The sequence below is a fragment of the Labrus bergylta genome, chromosome 3, assembly GCF_963930695.1.
Source record: "Labrus bergylta chromosome 3, fLabBer1.1, whole genome shotgun sequence".
NCBI lineage: Eukaryota > Metazoa > Chordata > Actinopteri > Labriformes > Labridae > Labrus > Labrus bergylta.
This window is the reverse complement of record NC_089197.1, coordinates 20,140,622-20,161,109: the sequence shown is the minus strand read 5'-3', so window position 1 is coordinate 20,161,109 and position 20,488 is coordinate 20,140,622. Positions and strand designations below refer to the sequence as shown.

General features: G+C 39.4%; 1 protein-coding gene across 14 annotated transcripts in view; it reads right to left on the bottom strand.

The window, feature by feature from the left end:
• The window catches only part of plekha7b (pleckstrin homology domain containing, family A member 7b), a 64,789-nt gene that overhangs the window by 19,733 nt on the left and 24,568 nt on the right, over positions 1–20,488 (bottom strand). For 11 of the 14 annotated variants that reach the window (XM_065952902.1, XM_065952909.1, XM_065952903.1 and 8 more), the window contains 7 exons: positions 14,378–14,461; positions 8,416–8,527; positions 6,880–6,984; positions 6,243–6,315; positions 5,675–5,775; positions 2,096–2,274; positions 157–585 (listed from right to left, as the gene is read on the bottom strand). In XM_065952902.1, the coding sequence (XP_065808974.1) occupies positions 157–585; positions 2,096–2,274; positions 5,675–5,775; positions 6,243–6,315; positions 6,880–6,984; positions 8,416–8,527; positions 14,378–14,461 (1,083 nt within the window). The other 3 variants (XM_065952914.1, XM_065952915.1, XM_065952906.1) reach the window with 3 other exon arrangements.

Here is a 20,488-nt window from a genome sequence, read left to right as displayed (position 1 = left end):
GACCTCTCTACACAAAAGATAATAAATTAGAAATAACCATTAAACAATTTAAATAAACTGCTAGTCCTAACATGAGCCACTAGAGGGAGGTGTTTACTCAAAGGTTATTTAATCTGATGTTGTTGTTTCATACTGACTGTTTTTACTCCAACTGACCTCTTCGGTGGGTCTCCTTTCTGGACTTTAACCCACTGCTCCACCTGAGCCAGCGTATTCTTCCTCTGCACATGTTTTTCCGAGTCTTCTTGCAAAACAAACCCCTTCTGATAGACAAGATTTCCATTCTGTTGAGGCGGCAGGGCCACCTGGATCACAGTTTGCTGTCCGCTCTTGTGGAGGACACCATCAAGAGAGTCTGGAGAGAGTCTCTCTGCTCTTTCCTCGGAGGCCAAATGGCTGGGCCTGCCCTGGATCTCAATTCCGTACCTCACCTCGTCCCCATGAGACGGATGGACACCATTATCGCGAGGTTCCTCTTTGTCTGTCCTGCGATGGCTTTCAGGATGAGATGAGTGCTGGCTGATGTGGACGTGGTTTGTCTGTGGGACGGCATGCTGCACTGCACTTTTTTGCTTCTCTACCTCTCTGTGAAAGAGTGACACAAGATGATTAATTGTATCATCAAAATTCTGCCTGTAAAAATGTACATATCATGTAGTGTTAAAGTACTCAATTTTTCAAGTCTTACACCCAACTGCACTCACACAGTTATTTAGCGTTCATCTAATGTCCCCTCTCCCTGTATATTATGATGAAGTGCAGCAATTCTAAAATAAGCGATTACACGGCATGTGGGATGGATTAAAAAAAACATGATAATGGATGTTCAAATAAACTGGAAGCGTCTTTTCCTAAAAAGTAATTACATTTTCTAAAACACTGGTACATATGGTACAAATTCATTCCTCGGTTTCTCTTTCTCTCTCGTTGGGAGTTTTTCAATAACTTAACACCCTTTTGACTTTATTTATTTCCACTTTTTTCAAGTGAGTGAAAAGAAATAGAGGAGAGCCTGTGGAACAACTACTCATAGAACAAAATGACAGATGCTTTGTCATAATCAGGGAGCTTCGCTGATCAATGTGTTACCTTGATAAGAATTGAAATTCATAAGGTGCCACATTTAAATCCATTAATTATTTTCCAACTCAGGGGAATATGAAATGATAGTCTAATTGTCAAAGCCTAATTCAAAGCCTCATTGATCATTTTACACACTTCATAATCTTAAATGAGATTTATGTCTGGTGAAATATGACGTCAGGAACAGTAAGACTGCCTCACACAGAACTCAGAAGTTGAACATTAGTGTTATCTTCATAATAATGTCATTAGAGCAAAACATTTCACTGACTCATTGAAATCACTAAAACCACCTCTATTGACTCAAGTAGGCCTCTAGGTGGCATAATTGCACAGACTAGTCAAACGCTGCTGTTCAGTCAACCAATCGGTGGCTTGCAGGTTGCGATGTACAGATACAGTATTAGAGTATTAGACTGTATTATAGAGATCAGATTATAGACTGTTATGCAGAATATTTCTGTTAGCTATTGTAAATATTGTGAAGATTTTTTTTTAATTAAACATTTTGCTTTCAGAACTGCTGCAGTCTCTTGCATGTGGCTAGGGCTTAACAATTAATAGGATTGAATAAGACTCATGTACTGTACACAAACCCCCAATGTAACACACAAACACACACACACACACAGAAAAAAACTGCACACATCCTAATGTTCCTGAGCAGACGGGCAGGGTTGGACCTGCTGTGGAAGACAATTCATGCTGTTAAAATAGCAGCAAGAAAAATGACCAACTTTGAGTGATGAAATTGATGTTGAACAATTTACACTTGCAGTTCAGCACTGTAGTTGATACACACAAACCTGTACAGTGAGTACACTTCTGGAAAAAAATGATAATAAAACTGTTTAATTTGTTTTAATTCTACAGAACCTTGGTTCTTTAATGACAGTATCTAAAGACATATCCAGTCAGAGTCTGCTGCTCTAGCTTGAAGGCCAGATGTTGGGATTATTAGAAGTCCAACCAATAAGAGAGGTGAATGTTACTCTGGATAGCAGAGACCAACCTCTTTATAGTGTGACTCTGCTGCATCAGCGCAGCCTGGTTCATGGCCCGGATCCAGCCATTCATGTCCTCCTGTGTGTCCGCACTGAAGAAATATGTCCGCATCCCGCAGTGTTCTGCCTGTGAGCCAATCACAGAGTTCTTATTGTAAATGTAGGAGCGCATTCCCGTATGGCTCGCCTATCAAAGAGAGAGATAAAGAGGAAGGGAGAGAGGACAGATTTGAAAACTTCTTTCAGTGCATGGGAAAAAGCTGACAAATAGGTTGATGAATGGAAAACTTTACTCTCTTGTTTACTGAGTCTGACAGCTGTCAGCACAGTGAGGACAAAGTTTACAGCAACATTTAACTGAGGAAGAAAAGAGGAGGGAGGACAGTCATCCAGCAAAACCAATGTGAACATTGTGCTGTTTCTGGCCATCGAAAAAGGAATAATTCATGTTATATCTTCCAACTGCTTTAAAAAAAAGAAAAAGCTTCAGCAAAATATAGACAGTATCTTCTTAGCTGATAGAGCCAGGAAAGAAACTGCAGCATACAACACAGAAAAAACAAACAGGCAATTATTGGCAGTTGTTTGCATTTTAGTCAGGCAAATCTGATTCACACATCCAGCTGAGCTCGAGTGAAGGAGCAGTCAGCACATTTTTGTACAGTCTCACCGTTATTTAGTCATTTATTTTCTGTTGTTTCTGTCCCTATATTGTTTTTCCCTGCCAAAATATGGTGATCTACTTCAAAAACCTTTACAAAGGTGCAAAGAATAAAGTAGTAATGTTTAATTACCACTGTTTTGTCCATCATGACTGATTCATGTCAAATATAGTTTTACTTCTTCTTACACTATATTACACAATTAACTAAATAATATCCATATCATACGTGCCCTCCTGAAAATATCTGCAAAACAGTATAATGAAAACATGCTGTGTAAACATGTCGTTTAGTCAAGTGAAAAGGAGGGAGCTTTAAACCATGTGTGTAATTCACTTCCAACCTTTCCAACTTATTCCACAAGTTTAGGATCGTAAGTGTCATGATACCATCATAAGACCCCTAACAAGCCAATCAAGTCTGAAGGCAGTGAAGTGTATACATCAAATCAACAAAAATAACGTATTCTTTATGGAGGAAACCCCACAGTGCATAGTAACCCCAGCAACAGACCCACTAAAACATGTTTATAAATCAATACCAATCACAGATGTGTGTCAGGGGGTAAACTGCTGATGGATCAAACACCCACAAAAAAAAGCAATGAAATCAGATCCTTTTCGTTCAATGACGATGAGAATGTGACAAGTGATATGTAGCTTGACAGGACAAATACCAGAGCAACTGAGCACTTATGTCAAACCCAATGAGTCACCTGGGAACTTCAGTATCACATTCTAATACAGCCGTGGGCTAATATGAAAGTATCTGAACATTACACAAATGTTTTTTCTCGTTAGATTTGAAATGAAACAATGACATTAAAACTAAGTTAGTGTTGACTTTTACTTTGATTTATGTACACCCACAATGGGTAAATAGTGTAGGTATTGTAGCCTTGTTGTTTTTTTACATTGTAGAAATAATGGAAAGACTTTTTGATAAAATGCTGATGTGCAGTTCTTCTGTTTCACCTCAAACCCAATTGGCTGGAGTAAAGAGCCAAAAAAAAACAAACGTGTCACTGCCCAGATACCTATTGGTTTCACTATGTTCCTAAAACTAAACCTCAACATTTCCTTACCTAAAATGAACAGCAACATTTTTGACTTAAAGTTAACGGCAGTCCTATGCGCTCTGGCATTGTCCAAAGATGTCTGCACTGCTACAACTTCGATGCACATTTCTCAAAATGTACATTCAGCAGCAGCTGACATGATATGAAACAAAATGAGCTGAGGATGGCGTTTCGCTGATGAGGCCAGAGTGAAATCAAATACCTAGTCATGCAAGACAGAAAGCCTGTGTGATTCAGGACGGTCTCCCACAGAGAACAGTACTCACTCCGCCCGCGCACACACACCGGGTCACAATGGAAGGCAATTGACCAACAGGGAATGAGAGAAACACAGTGGCTTGAGCAAAAATAAGAAAACAGAAAACAACAGGAAGTTACAGCCGATCAGTGCAGACTCAGTCAGAAAGAGCAGAAACTGAGATTAGATTAAGTGTCACTTTCTCAGGTCTGTTATTTAAACTGTAGTTTTTGATTCACCCGACATATCAGCAGCTCTAACAGTCTGAAACATCTCATTGTTCAACAACACCTGACATCTACTAAGCTGTTGTCATGCTTGCTTAGCACCTCAGGAACACGTAATGAAACCTGCTCTTTAAAGCATGATGGCTCAGAGAGTGCTGAAGGGAATAGGGATCGTTTTAAATACAGGGTGGCACAGCAGCAGAGCCTGGCTCGTTTCACCTCACCTTACATTGACTCCCCAGCAAGTGGTGGGAGGAGACGCAGAAAAGGCTGAATGTATAATTAATATTTCCCAGCAGCACAATTATCATACAAAATCCTTTTGTATGTAATATGATCATAAAAACCCAGGAGATCCGTACCATTCATACTCACACAGAAATACACTCAACACACACAGAATCCAAGAACAAAAGCCAGAGTACAAAGGAGCTGAAAGGATTGCAACAGAATGCCCTGAAGCTGCAGTGGTGCATAAAACATTCAGGCACTATTGTCGTTTGCAACAAGCTCTGTGTTTCCACAAAGGAGGAGCTGGATAATGTTAACACCCTTGCTGCTACCCCCCAAAAAAAAACCCATTGCTGTCCTCTAGCAGATTTCACAGAAGGAAAAAGAAAAGATTGTGCTGCATGCAAGGGAAAGTTCTGCCGCACACCCTTGAATAAAAATGGTACTATTACCACATGCTGGCTGCCTCTCCCAGGGTCTGTATAATAAGAAAATTATCTGCTATACAGATTAGACAGACAGAAAGAACAAACCTGCTGCACTCTGCATGTTATGTTGACACTGTTCTGCTGCAGCCTCCTTAGCGCACAAGTGGGGCTCCCAAACATTGTGAGAAAAACAAAAATCCCTTCTACCTCAGCTTGCAATAGATGAATAAAATCAGACCATCTACAAATCTACTTTACCTGAAATAGCCATGTTAATATAAAAGCATTATCGCTGACCAGAATACATTCAGGATTGAAGCCATCCACACAACATCAATCCACTGGGTTTATGTAGAAATATGTTTGATGACCGTGAGGTAGAACTCCAAGCAACTAGACTAGACAGAAATAATGTGTAATTGAATACAAAAGCATCCATTTCTTGCACAGATGTTCAGACACTTTTGAGTGGCTGTGCAAAACAACCAAAAGATAATGATTTCAAACAGTTTAAAAAAAAAAAAAAAAAAAAGTCTGGACAAACAAATAAAGAAAGAAAAAGAAGAGAAGGGTAAACAAAACTTCCAGTGTATGAGAATAACAAAACATTGTAGTAATGATTATTCTCAGGAACAAGTAATAAGTCATGAACATGTCCTGTTGACTTCACATGGAGGTGATAACGTCTTTTATAGATCTGATTCTGTGCCACTCCAGTGTTACCTTGAAGGCGTATTTGCGGTTTATGTGGTCATCAGGCTCAACTGGTGCAATGACGTAACTGGGAAGAGGGATACTTCCAAGCACCGTCTCCTCTCGGCTGTCTGTGAACGCAGCAAACACGACACACGGTAATTCATTACAGGAATCCAAAACAACAAACGCTAATTCTGCCAATACTTTTTTACGATGTTTACGAGAGGCTGCAGATTTATAAACAGCAGGGACATTAGTCAGGCATTATTCATGTGTGACTCTTGTCTGGACGAGACCATGTGGCAGCATGTGGCAAGAGGTGGCATGTGCGCTATCTATTATTCAGTATGATTAATGGAGGAGAGGAAGAAGATGCTCTGGTAGCACAAGCACAGATTGCATCCCATAACATAACATTCAAGATAATAAGGAAGGAGAAGTTGGTGGAAGAGATAGCAGGATGTGTCATACATCTAATTATAGGCTGTAATGAATCAAGACATGTATCTTTCCTTTGATGAGCTCGTCAAAGATATTACGATCAAGATCAGTTTTCACAGCAAAGTCTGGCCAAGTGCACTTTCCATAGACTCACCTTTGTAGTAAAACAAGCAGTAGTCTGACAAAACAAACCACTTCCTTTTCCACAGTCGCATTCCAGAGCTGTCCTGGAGGTGAAAGGGGAAAAGCAACACACAGTATGTTTAAAAATCCTCCTGGCAGGAACACAGTTTAATTCACAGTTTAATTAAAAAAAGTGTAGTTTGGGTATACACTGCTCGTAAGCAGTACACTAAGCTCCATCCCTCACTGCTCCTCTTGCTACTCTGGAGCAAGTGGGTGGGCTTGGGGGCTTTGTGCATGCCATTAAAACAATAATTAAGTTTCATTTTAGATCATTCGTTTTATTGAAGTATTCAGCAAAAAGCTGCAGCCTCCACATTTAACTCAGTAACTCTGCTTTTTGACTTACCTAATTACTTACTGATGTTATGTGCTCTCACGAGACCCTTGAACCCAGATTAAAAGGGATCGCAAGGGCAGTCAGGGAATTGAAAATGTTTAACAGCTAATAAAGCATCAGCTTGTACACATAGGTACACCTGTAGTTTATCAACTGTAATCTCACTTCTGCAAAGTCAGTTGTATCTGATCATGCAGCTACTCAAACATAGTTTCTACAATAAGACACATTGTAACATGTGTTGAGTAAAATCAGAACCCCTGCTCACCTGTTTGTAGAGCCAGCCCCGCACCACCACAGGGATGTTGAGGTTTCTTTTAATAGAATGATCCCTCTTGCCAAAACTGTGAACTTTCCCCGGACCTCTTGAACCCTGAAAAAAGGGAAGACCAAGAGAGTTCATTTTGAGCTGGCTTTGCTGAATCCAAACAAAACAAACTAAACTAAACAAACTTCCCTGGTTTACCAAAGGTACACACAACAAATTAATATAATAGAGTAAATATATATATGAGTATTGTGTATTCGATGGTAGATCCATTGAAGGTGAACATGGATAAATGAAAGTTGAACTTATCGGTTTGTGCAAGAAAAATACACAAAAAAGTCTTCTGATGCAAGCAAGGCTATATAGTCTATTGAAATTGTTTTAAATTAAAATTGTATTTTCTATGATTTACGATTACTTTTTTGTGTGTCTTTTTAAGAATGGTGGGGGGCTAATCATGTCAATTAAGAGGATAAGAGGTATGACCTTTAAAACAGTAAGAAAGCCTTCTTTCCTGTGGAAGTGTACATCCATTTATAATCAGGCATATTTTTAGAAAAATATCAGATTTCTAGATCTTACATACCCGTAAGTGTTGGGTTTTTAAGTGTAAAATTATGTATACTCAAGTGATAAAAGTGACAATTTTAAGTTGTGAAAATGAAAAACACAAGAGTGAGTCACATAAACAATTCAAAGAGACAAAGTTTGAGTAAGAATTGAATCTATAAAATGTCCACAATGTGTCCAAAATGTCCTTCACAGGCTTCAAAGCCCACTGTTAAACCTTTGTGTTGCTCGTTTTGTCAGTTTAAAACACAAACATATTGATTGTACTTAAAATGAGAACAAAAGGAGGCAAACTAAGGGTTATAATCTCTAAATGTTTAGCATTCTACTAAGAAAATTGTATGAATATTTTTTTTTTTTTACAGTATTATCAGAATTTCGGCCAAATATTACACAGAGCAACTCATTCATATTGTTTTTCTATAAAAGATTTACATTTGTATAAGCAATGTTGTGTGCAAGAATGTTTAAAAAAAACATTCAATAGTTGAAAATAGCCCTTTTTGTACAGATGTGTTCAAATGATTCCAGATTAGCATCTGTGACAACTGGGACATGTAAACTGTCTTTGAGTGGCTTCCAGGTGTCAACAAGCAGTTTGAGATTCTCCGTGAATGTGTTACTGTACACTGCTACTCTGGTGAGCAAACTTTCCATCATCACTCTGAACAATAGTCAGTCTATCACAAAGATACACACCCTACACCACACCTCTGTCCAATCCCACAGGATGTGTATTTGAGTTTAAACACACTTTTCAGCAAGAGATAATGTCATCTGAAGTTAATTAAATCAATATATCAACATGAAAATTACAGTTATTTAGAGAGCTCTTAAAGAAAATTTCCACCAAGTGTGAAACATATTTACAAATCATTGTTTTTTTTATGGAAAACTTTATCATATAAGATAGGCTTGACAAAAGTATGAAGGCTCTGAGAGAATACACAACACACTGATACTCACCTTTGACCCTGATGTGCCATCCACTGCTGCTGCGGTCACAACCTTGGAGGAGTCTGTGACCATGCTAGTGGATCTCTGATTGGCCGCTAACTTGGACATACGGGCTTCTAACCTGCAGTTGAAAAAGGCAGCGAAGGAGAGGATCAGTGATAAACAAAGGATGACAAGCATTGGATACTGATAAGTCTTTGTCTCCTGTCAAACACAGGCATGCAGGGAAACAGAGCACAGCCCTGTGCTGAGCTTTCACATATTAAGGATATGACGATTTCCTGACACCCCCACGCGACCTGTCACAACCAATGGTTTTAGTGGATGTGTTGATAGTGTAAGCCTTATGTTCCAAACACTTCAGTGACACACACACACCCCAGAAGACAAATCTTGTACACACAGCTAACAAGCAAAGCAACCAAAAAGAACCTAAGCCAGGTGCTAAAGCCATATGGAGACGGAGACACACACACACACACACACACACACACACACACACACACACACACACACACACACACACACACACACACACACACACACACACACACACACACACACACACACACACACACACACACACACACACACACACACACACACACACACACACACACACACACACACACACACACACACACACACACACACACACACACTGCAAATACAGCAAATCCTTGGGGTTTAATGACAGGCTGGCATCCAATGAAGATTTATTTGAATGCAGACACCAAAACATCATCCAGAGGGTAAGCTCGTATTGTTGGAAGATAACATCTGGAATACTAACTCTTGCATATCTACCAAAGTGCCTTTTTTGTATGAATGCAAAGACACACAGTTGTAATACCACACTGTTTCTTTAACTCCAGTTATAAATACAATACCGCAGAACACTGTACCAATAACCATCAGTGTGTTAATATTAGTACCTCATACATTCAAACTCCTACAGTTTAATGGGATTATGTTTTATACAAATCCAACCTATCGCAAAAATTCAGTTCACATTGATGGGATTTCTGCAAAATATCCATCAGATGTGGAAAATTATACACGTTACTTAATGAGACACAATAAGCAACAACTAACAAACTTATACATTAAAAACATAAAGCATAAAATATAAATACAATATAGTCCTTAGAAAAGATAAAATAATAATTAGCAGACACAAGATGCCTTTTCAAAGCGTTGCATCATAAACTTCCCAACAGATATCTTGGTTAAAGGGAGGACAGTCTTTTTCTGAAATATAAAACAATGAGATAACAAGGCCAGGCTTTAATAACCACAACTCACTGGGGACATAAACACTGCAATAACTGATGAAGTGGACAGGGTTATACTTTTACAGGGGGTTAATAATATGACAGTGAACATAAGAAATATCAGTTATTTATGAAAATGAATATTTGTCTTTAACTTCATAATACTTGTGTTACTTAGGGATGGGGGCATGTTGGCTCTGCATGTATAGTATAGATTTTTTTTTTTTTATCTCTTAGTATGCACCGCTACATTGTCAACAAATTATTTCAAGCTGCTGGAGCTCTTTGATTTGATTTGTCTTACGTGCTTAGAAGGAGATACATCATAGATAACGAGGAAACATTGGAGACAGCAAGGATGAATTTGATTAAAGTTTGTGCTATTTAAGTAATAACATGCAGATCCTGCAGATTTCCATTAAATCATGGTATACGTCCTTCTTCATCTCATTTGAAAGCTGCTCTGCAGGTTGCAAACATTTAGATTAAAACAAAGTCATGACCCTGGAACAGCCTTGACTTGAGCTGATAGCTCCTCTTCTTGGTTAACTAATACATGTTGCTTTTTTGAGGAGCAATTAAAAAATTAGGTCATTTTGATGAAACAAAGACATAATATTATATTGTGTTTAGATTTGCTAACATTGTGTTTTTTACTCATATTGTGTGTTGAATAACCTGCTGCTGTAACGCCACAATTTCCCAGTTTGGGATCAATAAAGTGATTCTATTCTATTCTACACTCCAGAATTCTACTGCACATCCTAAATCGTGATTTTCCCGATTAAATATGTTTACCACAAAATTTCCATCATGCTATAGTGATTACACACTATTTTACCACCTCTTCTTGTTTAACCTGATACAATCTTTAGATGCTGGCGATCCCAGAGACAGACTACCAGTACTGTGACCCCTCAATGTCGCCACCTCTGCACCCCTCCGAAAGACATGCCCCAAACCCCCCACCCATCAGCAATCAGGCTACCAAAAGCAAGAGGCCCAAAAAAGGAATGGCCACAGCCAAGCAGAGACTGGGAAAGATCCTCAATATCTGGTCAATGGTTCTGTAGCCCCTTGTCTTTAAGAAAAGATGAGCACCTCCAGGACCCACATGAAAAAATGATACATAGCTCTAAAAAAACAATGTCAATCTTAATTGATAAAATCCCAACAGAAAAGGTCTACACACTCCAACCACCAGGCGTAAACAGTCAAACAATGTGACTCTTGTCTACAGTGTTTATTTAGATCATTATTTGCCAATAGTTCCTCTCCAGATGCTTTAAAATGGTATATCACTTCATAAGAAGGTTTACATGAGAGAAACCTCCACAACATTTTGAAAACTCTTCTGCAGCCAGTCTACAAGTAGAATAACATGCGACTCATACACAACTCTCCCTGACAAGAAGTGAAGGGAGAGGATAGAATAGGTGACACTGTGTGACCTGTCTCTCTTTACAACACTGCCACTGGACCCCCTGCATTGTTCAGCACAGCAGGGTTAAAAGCTGCACTAACCCTGTTGTTTTTACTGCTTTGTGTGCTGCACTACGCCAAAGGTTAGGAAAAGGAGATAAGAGAGAGATGTGTGTCAGAGACTACAGCCAAAGAAAATGCTGCTAGAACAAGGGGGCGAGAGAGAGAAAGAGAGAGAGAGAGAGAGCGAGAGCTAGAGAGAGAGGGGGAATACAGTAGAACAAAACTTACAGTATCTGCTTTCAAAGCCTGGACTGCAGCCAGGCTTTTTTTACAGGATGTTTCTGTTGTATCAAGGGGACTCTGCTGTTTTATGTGAGGCTTTCATACTGTTTACCACCTCTGTCATTGGAAGACTTCCCCAGGAGATTTGTTGTGGCATGAGGTGAAGAGGAGCGATATTTCACATTAAAGAAGTGCAGGAAGGGACACTAAGCTCCATCTCTCACTGCTCCTCTTGCTATGATGGAAATAAGGGCATATTTGACATTATTTAATCCTGTCAGGCTGTAGGTGAACACTAGGAGAGCTGACGAATTGATCAAAGTGTGGCAATCTATAGAAAAAGTCAAAGCCTTCAGACTAGCAAAGCAGAGGCTGATCGACCTCTCCATGGGCAAGGGCCTCCTAAAGCTCTTCTTTTCCTGCTCTGTCCTCAATTTGATACGGGTCTCAGGGGGACACACTGAGGTTCTCCATGCTTGGAAGGGAGCCAGTGATTCAGAGAAGAAACCAGCTTCCTTTTCAGATATCATTATACGCAGAAAGAATCCCACAACATCACCGTGACAGTTAACAGAAGCTACATTTTGTAGAAACAGTGAGGTCACGCCTGTGTTGCACACATTCAATACCAAGACTGCAGCATCTATACTCTACTACACTCTACAGCAGGGTTAAGAAAAGGGCGGAGAAGACGATAACAACAGTAAAGCATTCAAATAAAGAGAGGATGTTTTAGAATAAGAGGAATCCTCAAGATTCAGTAAACAGTGTGCGTGTGTGTGTACTGCAAAACATTATGGCTTGTGTTTAATAGAGTTTGAACTTAAAGTAACTTACCTTGTACAATTTATAATGTTACATCATTGACCTTCATATGCAAACTTAAAGGTCAAGGGTCACCTCAAAGCAAAGGCGGAAGAAACATGAAATATTATTTAAACAGTGTTTTCTCTGTGCATTTTAACTATTGGATGCAGACCTGGGCTCACTGATTCATATTTTCACAATTTTAATACAGTCAGATTAATCTCAATCCATCAACTACCCTTACATGACTTGGTGCTAATTTAGAGTTTAAAAAAGGAAAGGTAAATTATTTATAGATCAACATTCACACATGGAGCAATACGAAGTTCCTTACAGAGTTTAAAACAAATAATTTATAACACGAAGAACATTCAAAGACAAGACATTAAGCAAATATAAGACTCTCAAATATAACTTAAAAAAAGGTCATAAAGAAATATGACAGTATATACATATATTAAAACACAAAATATCCTCAGATTGGGCAATAATCATAAATTATCTGCTCTGCGTACCTACCAATGTTATAGTGCTCTGAAGTCTCTGACTACAGAGTCTTACCTTCCCAACAGACTCAGCTCCTGGTCTTGCCTAATCGAAATGGATTCTGTGTAAAAATCCTGAGTTCTAGCCAATATGTACTCTTTAATATTATCTCTATTGCGATACTGAACAATGTTTTCTCATATCACATATTTTTCCCATATAGTGCAGTCCTAGTCTGAACTAAAGCTGCCTTTTGACCCCTCTCTTCTTACAGATAACTTTCTATAGAATTAGTTTAGAACTGAGCTCAAATAAGAACAATCCACAGAAGACTATACTGTAGTGTATAAACAAGTCATTACAGATGGTGTTTGAATGAATATTTCAAACCTGCTTTGGTACTGAAAATCAAATATTACATGCAGTTAGCACATTGAAAGGCTCTATTTCTGAGAGTATGCTTCCCATCTTTGATTTTTATATCTAAAAAAAAAAAAAGGACATGGCTAAAGACCGTGCCGGTCTTGCACATGCTGTTTAAGCTAAACTGTGTGTGGATGCTGAACATAGATGAGTGCTGTAGCTTTAACATTTAGTACAGACTCTGGGAAAGACAGTGTAAAGTTATTTATGTTGGAGTTTATATTTGCATTCTCCATACGCTTGTTTTTTTTTTTTTTAACCTTGTCCTGCCTACATAATGACACCTTAGTCATTTGTTGTGAGAGGGGCACATCTGAGGCTATACTAATCTTAGCTCAAAGAGATTACGACTGGAATTTCAAAGTTAAAGAATCATCCTATCACTGTTAAAAATATAAGTAAGGCAACCATGTCCTAAAGCCCTCAAATCCACGGCTCAACAGAACTTAAAGAAGGATAATGGAGAGTTTCATACACTCAGATGAATCACAATTAGATTGCATTCTTCAACAGAAAGTGTTTTAATTGGTAAGAATGTGGCAGTCACATGCTTGTCTCTCAACCTGTTTCAGCCTATATTGGAGTCTGAGCTGTGCACCATCATCTTACACCACCCAGCTTATTATTTGATCAAACACCTGTTTCTTTATTTCATGCTCTATATCTGCCATTCAGCTTTGATGGTTTGACACGATGACATTCAGACAACAAATAAGAAACAGCAACAATAAAATAAACTGCCATGAATGACAATGAATAAAGTAGTAAATGTCAACACACAGCTGTGGCAACGTCATAAATCTCAGGGATTTATATTTAATTCAAATCTCATTCTTTAAAAGAAAAAAACAAAAAAATGCACTAAAGATTTGAGGAAATGCCATTAATGTTTAAGCCAGAATGAAACGATCTGACTTGCAATTTTAATATTCCAACTACATTTAGGAATACAACCATGATAGACCAGTAAAATAAAGCAAACTGGACTATAACTCGGCTGATTGATGAAGACAGTTTTGTGACCTAAATGTACTGTTAACACAATCAAAAGCATATGTGAGTGCCAGCTAATGTATTACCATAAATCCTGTTAAGGCAGTCATTTAAGGAATAATAATCCCCCCTCCTCCCCTTGTGATATGCTTCATCAGTGAGGGTGACAAGCTATTTACACGTCTATTTTCGGCCTCCAAAAGCATGACCTTGAACTAACCCACATATACATTTAAGCATGCATTATATGCATCATTTCTAGGACAGGGAAGCCCACTCACCTGTCCTGTAGAGTGTATTCTGTGTTTTCAGGGGAAATCTGCCCAGTAACAGGATGCCGGAACGATGTAGCCCTCAGGTTGTGGCTGTAAGACAGATGAGGACGCAAAACACAGAAGATGGAGAGACAACAAATCAGTATTACGCCGTATAAATCGCATTCCTGCTGATCCCTTCCCAAAACAGCCATGTGTTAACTAAAAGCTGAGCTTACAATGAGGACCACAGTCATCTGTAAAGATATATGTTAGCTCTGCACTCGGGTCAGGAACCACAGCTCATATTCTCTTACTCAAAGTGTGAGGCTCAGCACTCTCCTTTAGCCAGCTCGCCAGGCTTTATTGATTTCAGTTGCATGGGGCCATTCATTGCTTTAACTAGAGCATGAACGTATGTTACTGCCACAAGAGAGAATAAGAAATAGATAAGTGGCTAGAGGTGCTGGTGTGACACTATATATTATCGTGCTCTGACTCTGTTTGCATTTGTGTTTTCTGCTGTATATCTGACAATCATTTACCAACCATTTACACAAATTGCATTGATGCACACAGTCTTTTAGGTATATTCAGGATTATTTAGTTGCCACTGTAACTCAGTGCTGCCCTCAGATTTCGCCTCAAATTTGTGACACATTCCTTGAGACGCTGCAGCTTTCTTTTTATTTTGTTTGCATACTGCTTTGGAACTTTATAACCTTCCTCTAGAGTCTTTGTAACATGTTTTATTATGGAACTATTTCCCATTTAGGCAACAGCTTTGCCAGTACCAGCAGCAATGGTCTGTGTGGAAACAGCTTCTTTTCAAATAATGAGGACAATAGATATCAAGTGCAGAGGTATTTGTCATATTCAGGCTGACTGAAAAACTGAGAGGAGAGTGACCCTTTGTGATAATGTGCTGAACTGCAACCCCTTTTCAAGCCTGGCTTCTGTTAGTTTTTTAATCTTTTTCTCTGAAAACCTTATCATTATCACCATCGTAAGCATTAAGACCATAACACTGTTTTTCAACAGAAGCTGTAGAATACTTTGCATCAGCTTGCAATGAAATCAAAGAGTAAATACTGATATGCAGAGGCTAGATTCATATGCTACTTCTCATAAATATAAAACGGCAGACAGATAAGAAACTTTCTAAGATAAACATGTTGACAGTAGTATCTCATCTGAAGTGCATCAAGGGTAAATAAATGACTATGTATCCAGCCATCAGAGATGAATCCTCTGAGGAGCAGCTGCAAAGCTTTAGAACGACATAAGGCGTAGAATGATGTAAACAGAGAGCGGGGGCCTCACTGCATCACCCTGCAGCAGAGGGTGGAGAGAGAAACGGAGTAGGGTGCAAAGATTTATGAGTTGACATTTCAGAAAAAAGTTCAGAGGGTGTGTTGAAAAGGAATGATGCTTAGTGATACTGTACACACAAAAACGAGCGCAAATATAAACAATCCATAAATCCTACCAAACATACATGCTATAACAAGGATCACTCATACGTGACATGACAGACACACACAGTGCCAGGCATGTTCCTTGTAACTGCTCATAATTTGCTGAGCTACACAGGGCACACACAGCTCCGCACCAGCATCCCCTGTTAATTAGGAATCTGCATTCTTTGAGGCTTTTGTTTTAGCCGCATTACTTCTGAACTATTTGTCATGGAATTTTTTTTTTTTTTGTTGCAGCATCTCCGCTTGGTTTACAAACTCTGCAGCACAGAGGCACTATTTGTTTGCACACAACTAGCTTTCATCAATGCCTGTGACAACATTGTCCCATAGGAGAAAATGAACTGCTGCAGAGGAGCTGTAGCACACTGTGCAGAGTAATAGATTGCTGTGAGTGTAACTCAGATGTAGACGATATAGACCTTCATGTAAGAGATCTGATTCTGTGTTTCGATTTGACATGAATCTTGGACGTTAACATACAATCCATTACTCACGGTGAAAAAGTTATTTTTTGCTTTATTTCCTTTAGCTAATTTATCTTCAAATTTAAAATAAGTATGATCAAAGACAAATTCAGACAAAAAGACACAGGTTTTAGTCTAGTTTACTCAAGTTTGTTAAACTACAGACATACACACTTTGATATAAGACATGAAAAAAAATGAAATCTTTACATATTGTTGAGCTTAATATGGTAGCAAAGAATGGAAGCGCAAGGTTGTAAATATCATTTTTGGTAGCATACATTGGCATTGCCTCCCACCAATTCCATGTATCAGGGCCCCAAAACACAAACCATCAAGTCAAGTAGAGTTTGTGCTTCCAATAAGCTGGTTAAGAAGAGAGAGGAAAAAATGAATCTCTGATTACAGAGAGCCTCAAGAGAGCTGCTCTCAATGTAGAACAATGTAAAGTTGAATTGTTACCACAATGTCAACAAGACACAGTTCAAACATAGCTGAGAAAAAAGGTGTCTGTCAGGTAAAAACCAAAAAAGGGACTCTAGCAGCCACGTGAACAAACTTTATCATCATTTATAGACCCTCTCGGCAGCAATGTGCGTAACCTGAATCGACTGGCAACTTGGTTTTGCTTCCAGCCAAAGCTTCTCCACAGAAAGGTGTGAAAACAGCATCAGTGAAGCTCAAATCACTTCTGTCCCTCAATGCTGCAACAGCTGTAGTCCACGCTTCATCGCTGGCATGCGTTACCCATTCTACTTTCAGCGAAAACAAGAGGCTCAGGCTAATCCCTGTCCAACACAAGGGCTAAGTCTTGGCAGCAGGCTAACAGGGGCAACGCTCTGTGGTTTACACACCTCGCTCTCGCTCTCTCTCTATCTCTATCGTTTCACAGAGATAGAAATACACTGAGGCTCAAAACTGTTCCACAACACAGACATCCAAGACATGGATGTCACAGTCTGCTAACTGTTTCAATCCCTTATCTATTAACACTCCCACCGCAAGAGGAAATTCCAGAAAATAAAAAGCGACTTACTATTCTCTGCTGTGTCACTGAAGACAGTGCTCACCTGCTGTCAGATAGTGAATCATCGTGAATCAGCTGCTGTACTCGCTGTGGTGCCTCAGGTCATGGAATTCCCTTCGGCATTGCCAGGGCAGGTGGAAGACGCAGAGTCTCTCCTGCAGCAGCTGGCATCCACAAAGAGCAGACTAAAGTGATGCCAGCGGGATGAGAGCGTGAGCGCTTTATCTTTGCTTTCTCCTGCTCAGGCGTGCTGTCAGAGAGTTTCACCCCACACTTCCTGAGTGGATGGTAGAGATCTAACTCCCTCCCATCAGTGGAATACCTCGGTTGCTTATCAGATCCTCCTCCCATTCCATTTTTTACTCTCCTCTCTCCACTACCTCACTCCCTCTTTCCAAGAATTGAAGTTGCTCTTCATTCCTATATTTCTTAAAAATAGTCAATAATGAAGCTTGTGTTGAAAGTGGCAAACTGTAACTCAATCAGAATGAAGTCTTGAAAAAAGTCAAATGGTCATTTTTACTCCTCATACTGTGCTCAATATGACACTGTCATCTCTTAGTGACAGCATCACAGCTCCATCGGTGAAGACAAAGTCTTTAATTGGCTTTCCTCAACCAGTAAAATAACCTAATTTGACCGAGCAAGTAATCCAAAATATACAATAGTAATCCAAAATATACAATCAAAATCATCTTTAAACCATCAAACAAACAGAACACCGTGGACAAACTCTCACTCTCCTGCAGCATTCACACCAGCTTTTGTTAAATATCTGCACAGCAGCACTTTCATTAGACATTTTTTTAAAAGATCACAACAACATTCATATTCAAAACAAGACAAAAAGTAATTTGAGTATCTCATCCAGGATCCAGAAATATACCACAGTTTGTCAAACAGATAATCCGTCTAACTTCTTGGGCCCCTTCAAGGGCACCTCAAGGTCGCCAGTGTTTACTTTTTGAACACTGGTTTAATAGTAACATTGACCTGTGACCTGCGCTACGAGGGAATTTAAACTAATCCTGAGGAATGTGGGATAGAGGAGCAGGTGGTACGAGCATACTGTAGGCCAGTTGTAAATATTGAATCTGAATGACATCCAAGCATCTATTACTTCAGGGTTTCAGCCCCTTCTGTTTGATGTCTCACCACATGTTAGACCTTAAATTCAGTGACATCTCTCTTTAGTTTTAATTTAGTGGGGAAAAAGCAATACAACTTCCTAAATACAAAAACAGCAACTTCTAAGGTAAGCAATTATTTCAGTGCTGTGAACACGAGCCAGAAGAGCCACTTGTCTCCATCTCTGCTGCCTTCATAATACGCATCACAGCATCAAGTTTGTGTCGGAAAAAAACAACTAAGTAGCAGAAGAGGAAAGAAGAAGAATGTGCCAATGAAAAAAAAAATGAACAGGAAATACTCCATTAAGAGTGGAAAATCAAAATCAATCTACATTATAACATATAAACATTTGTGTGTGTGTGTGTGTGTGTGTAATTTACATTCCACTGTTTTTTTCTGTATGAGTTGCAGATGCTATCATCATAACAACCGTTTATCCTATTAACCCCTGTTTATAAGGAATTTCAGTCAATGTTGAGGTGAAGATTAAGACACCCTCTGACTGATCAAAATGATTCTGTTAGGCTGAACACAATTTCATCTTGTGTGCCAGAATAAATGTCATAAAGTAGCTTGCATTCGGCTTTACATTGTAGCCCCAAGTAAAAACACAAATCAATAGTGTGCATCTAAACACCAAAGAACTGCTGCTGATGTGTACACACAGGAGGTTAAATTAGGTGCCATGAACCAGGATCACACACACACACACACACACACACACACACACACACACACACACACACACACACACACACACACACACACACACACACACACACACACACACACACACACACACACACACACACACACACACACACACACACACACACACACACACACACACACACACACACACACACACACACACACACACACACACACACACACACACACACACACACACACACACAGGGTGAATGGGTGACAGAAGGTCACATAGAGAGAAAACGATTTCATGGACAACCAGAAACACCCTGTAGCATCACAGGCAGGCAAAATTAATTAAGTCGTAATAATAGTGCACAGTATCTACACACAGGGAGCCATTAAGGAGATAAGCGTTCTGCAGCAGGATCCGCACATGTTGACTGACCTTTTATCAGTTTCACAGAAGAGCACTGCAGCAGCCTCGCTTGGGTTCATTTCCCTGACATTTGGAGTAATAATCCAGGCAGGGTCCCCAGAGAGTTATTGGGAGATTCCTCTATCACTCAGTATGCAAATGAGGGGCTACAACCAAACACATTTCACACTAACTGCCATTGCACCCATTCACCTCCATCATGATCATGATCATCTTCATTGTTTACAGCAGCAGAAACTCCAAACTGAGTGGGCAGTATGACACAGGAGAACTGATTTGATTGTTCTAAAATAGCATTGATAAAACAGGAACTCCCAGGTCTGAGATCTGCTTTTATGAAGCTTGTAGCCATCCAGCAAACCTCTCAAGCACCACTGAGCAACGTCTGGTACAACCACACTCAAACAGGCTCTATGGAGAGCAGAAAACAGGTGCAAGGACTTGTCGGCGTCCGTATCCCTGTCAGACAGACGCTTTGGCAGAAATTGAAAGAGCTGTCACCTTATTAACATTCAACACACACTCTGTTCTGACACAGCACATTTCATTGCAGTCACACTGGTCCTTTAGGCCATGCTGTTCCTAAACAAAAGCAAAGCTAATTAGACTGCAGTGAATGTTAGACAGGCTTTTGTTGCACCAATAGTAGGAAAAAAAAAATTAGGAGGCAAGAAACACTTCTATCCCTGCACAGAAACTGAGGGGGGGGAAAGCTTTTAACCTGGATCCTGTTCAAAAAATAGATTCTGCTCATCAGTTACAACTCATTTCACGCCTGCTCAATTGGAAATTATATTTTCAAACTCTTGGAGGACAACAAAGAAGAATGATGGCGCTTATCTATTACGTTCAAACTAGGGCAGCACTATAGATCGCTTTTTTATCACCATCAAGATAAAAACATCACAAACGGCTACCTGAATTCCAATGAAGAAGGAAAACCGT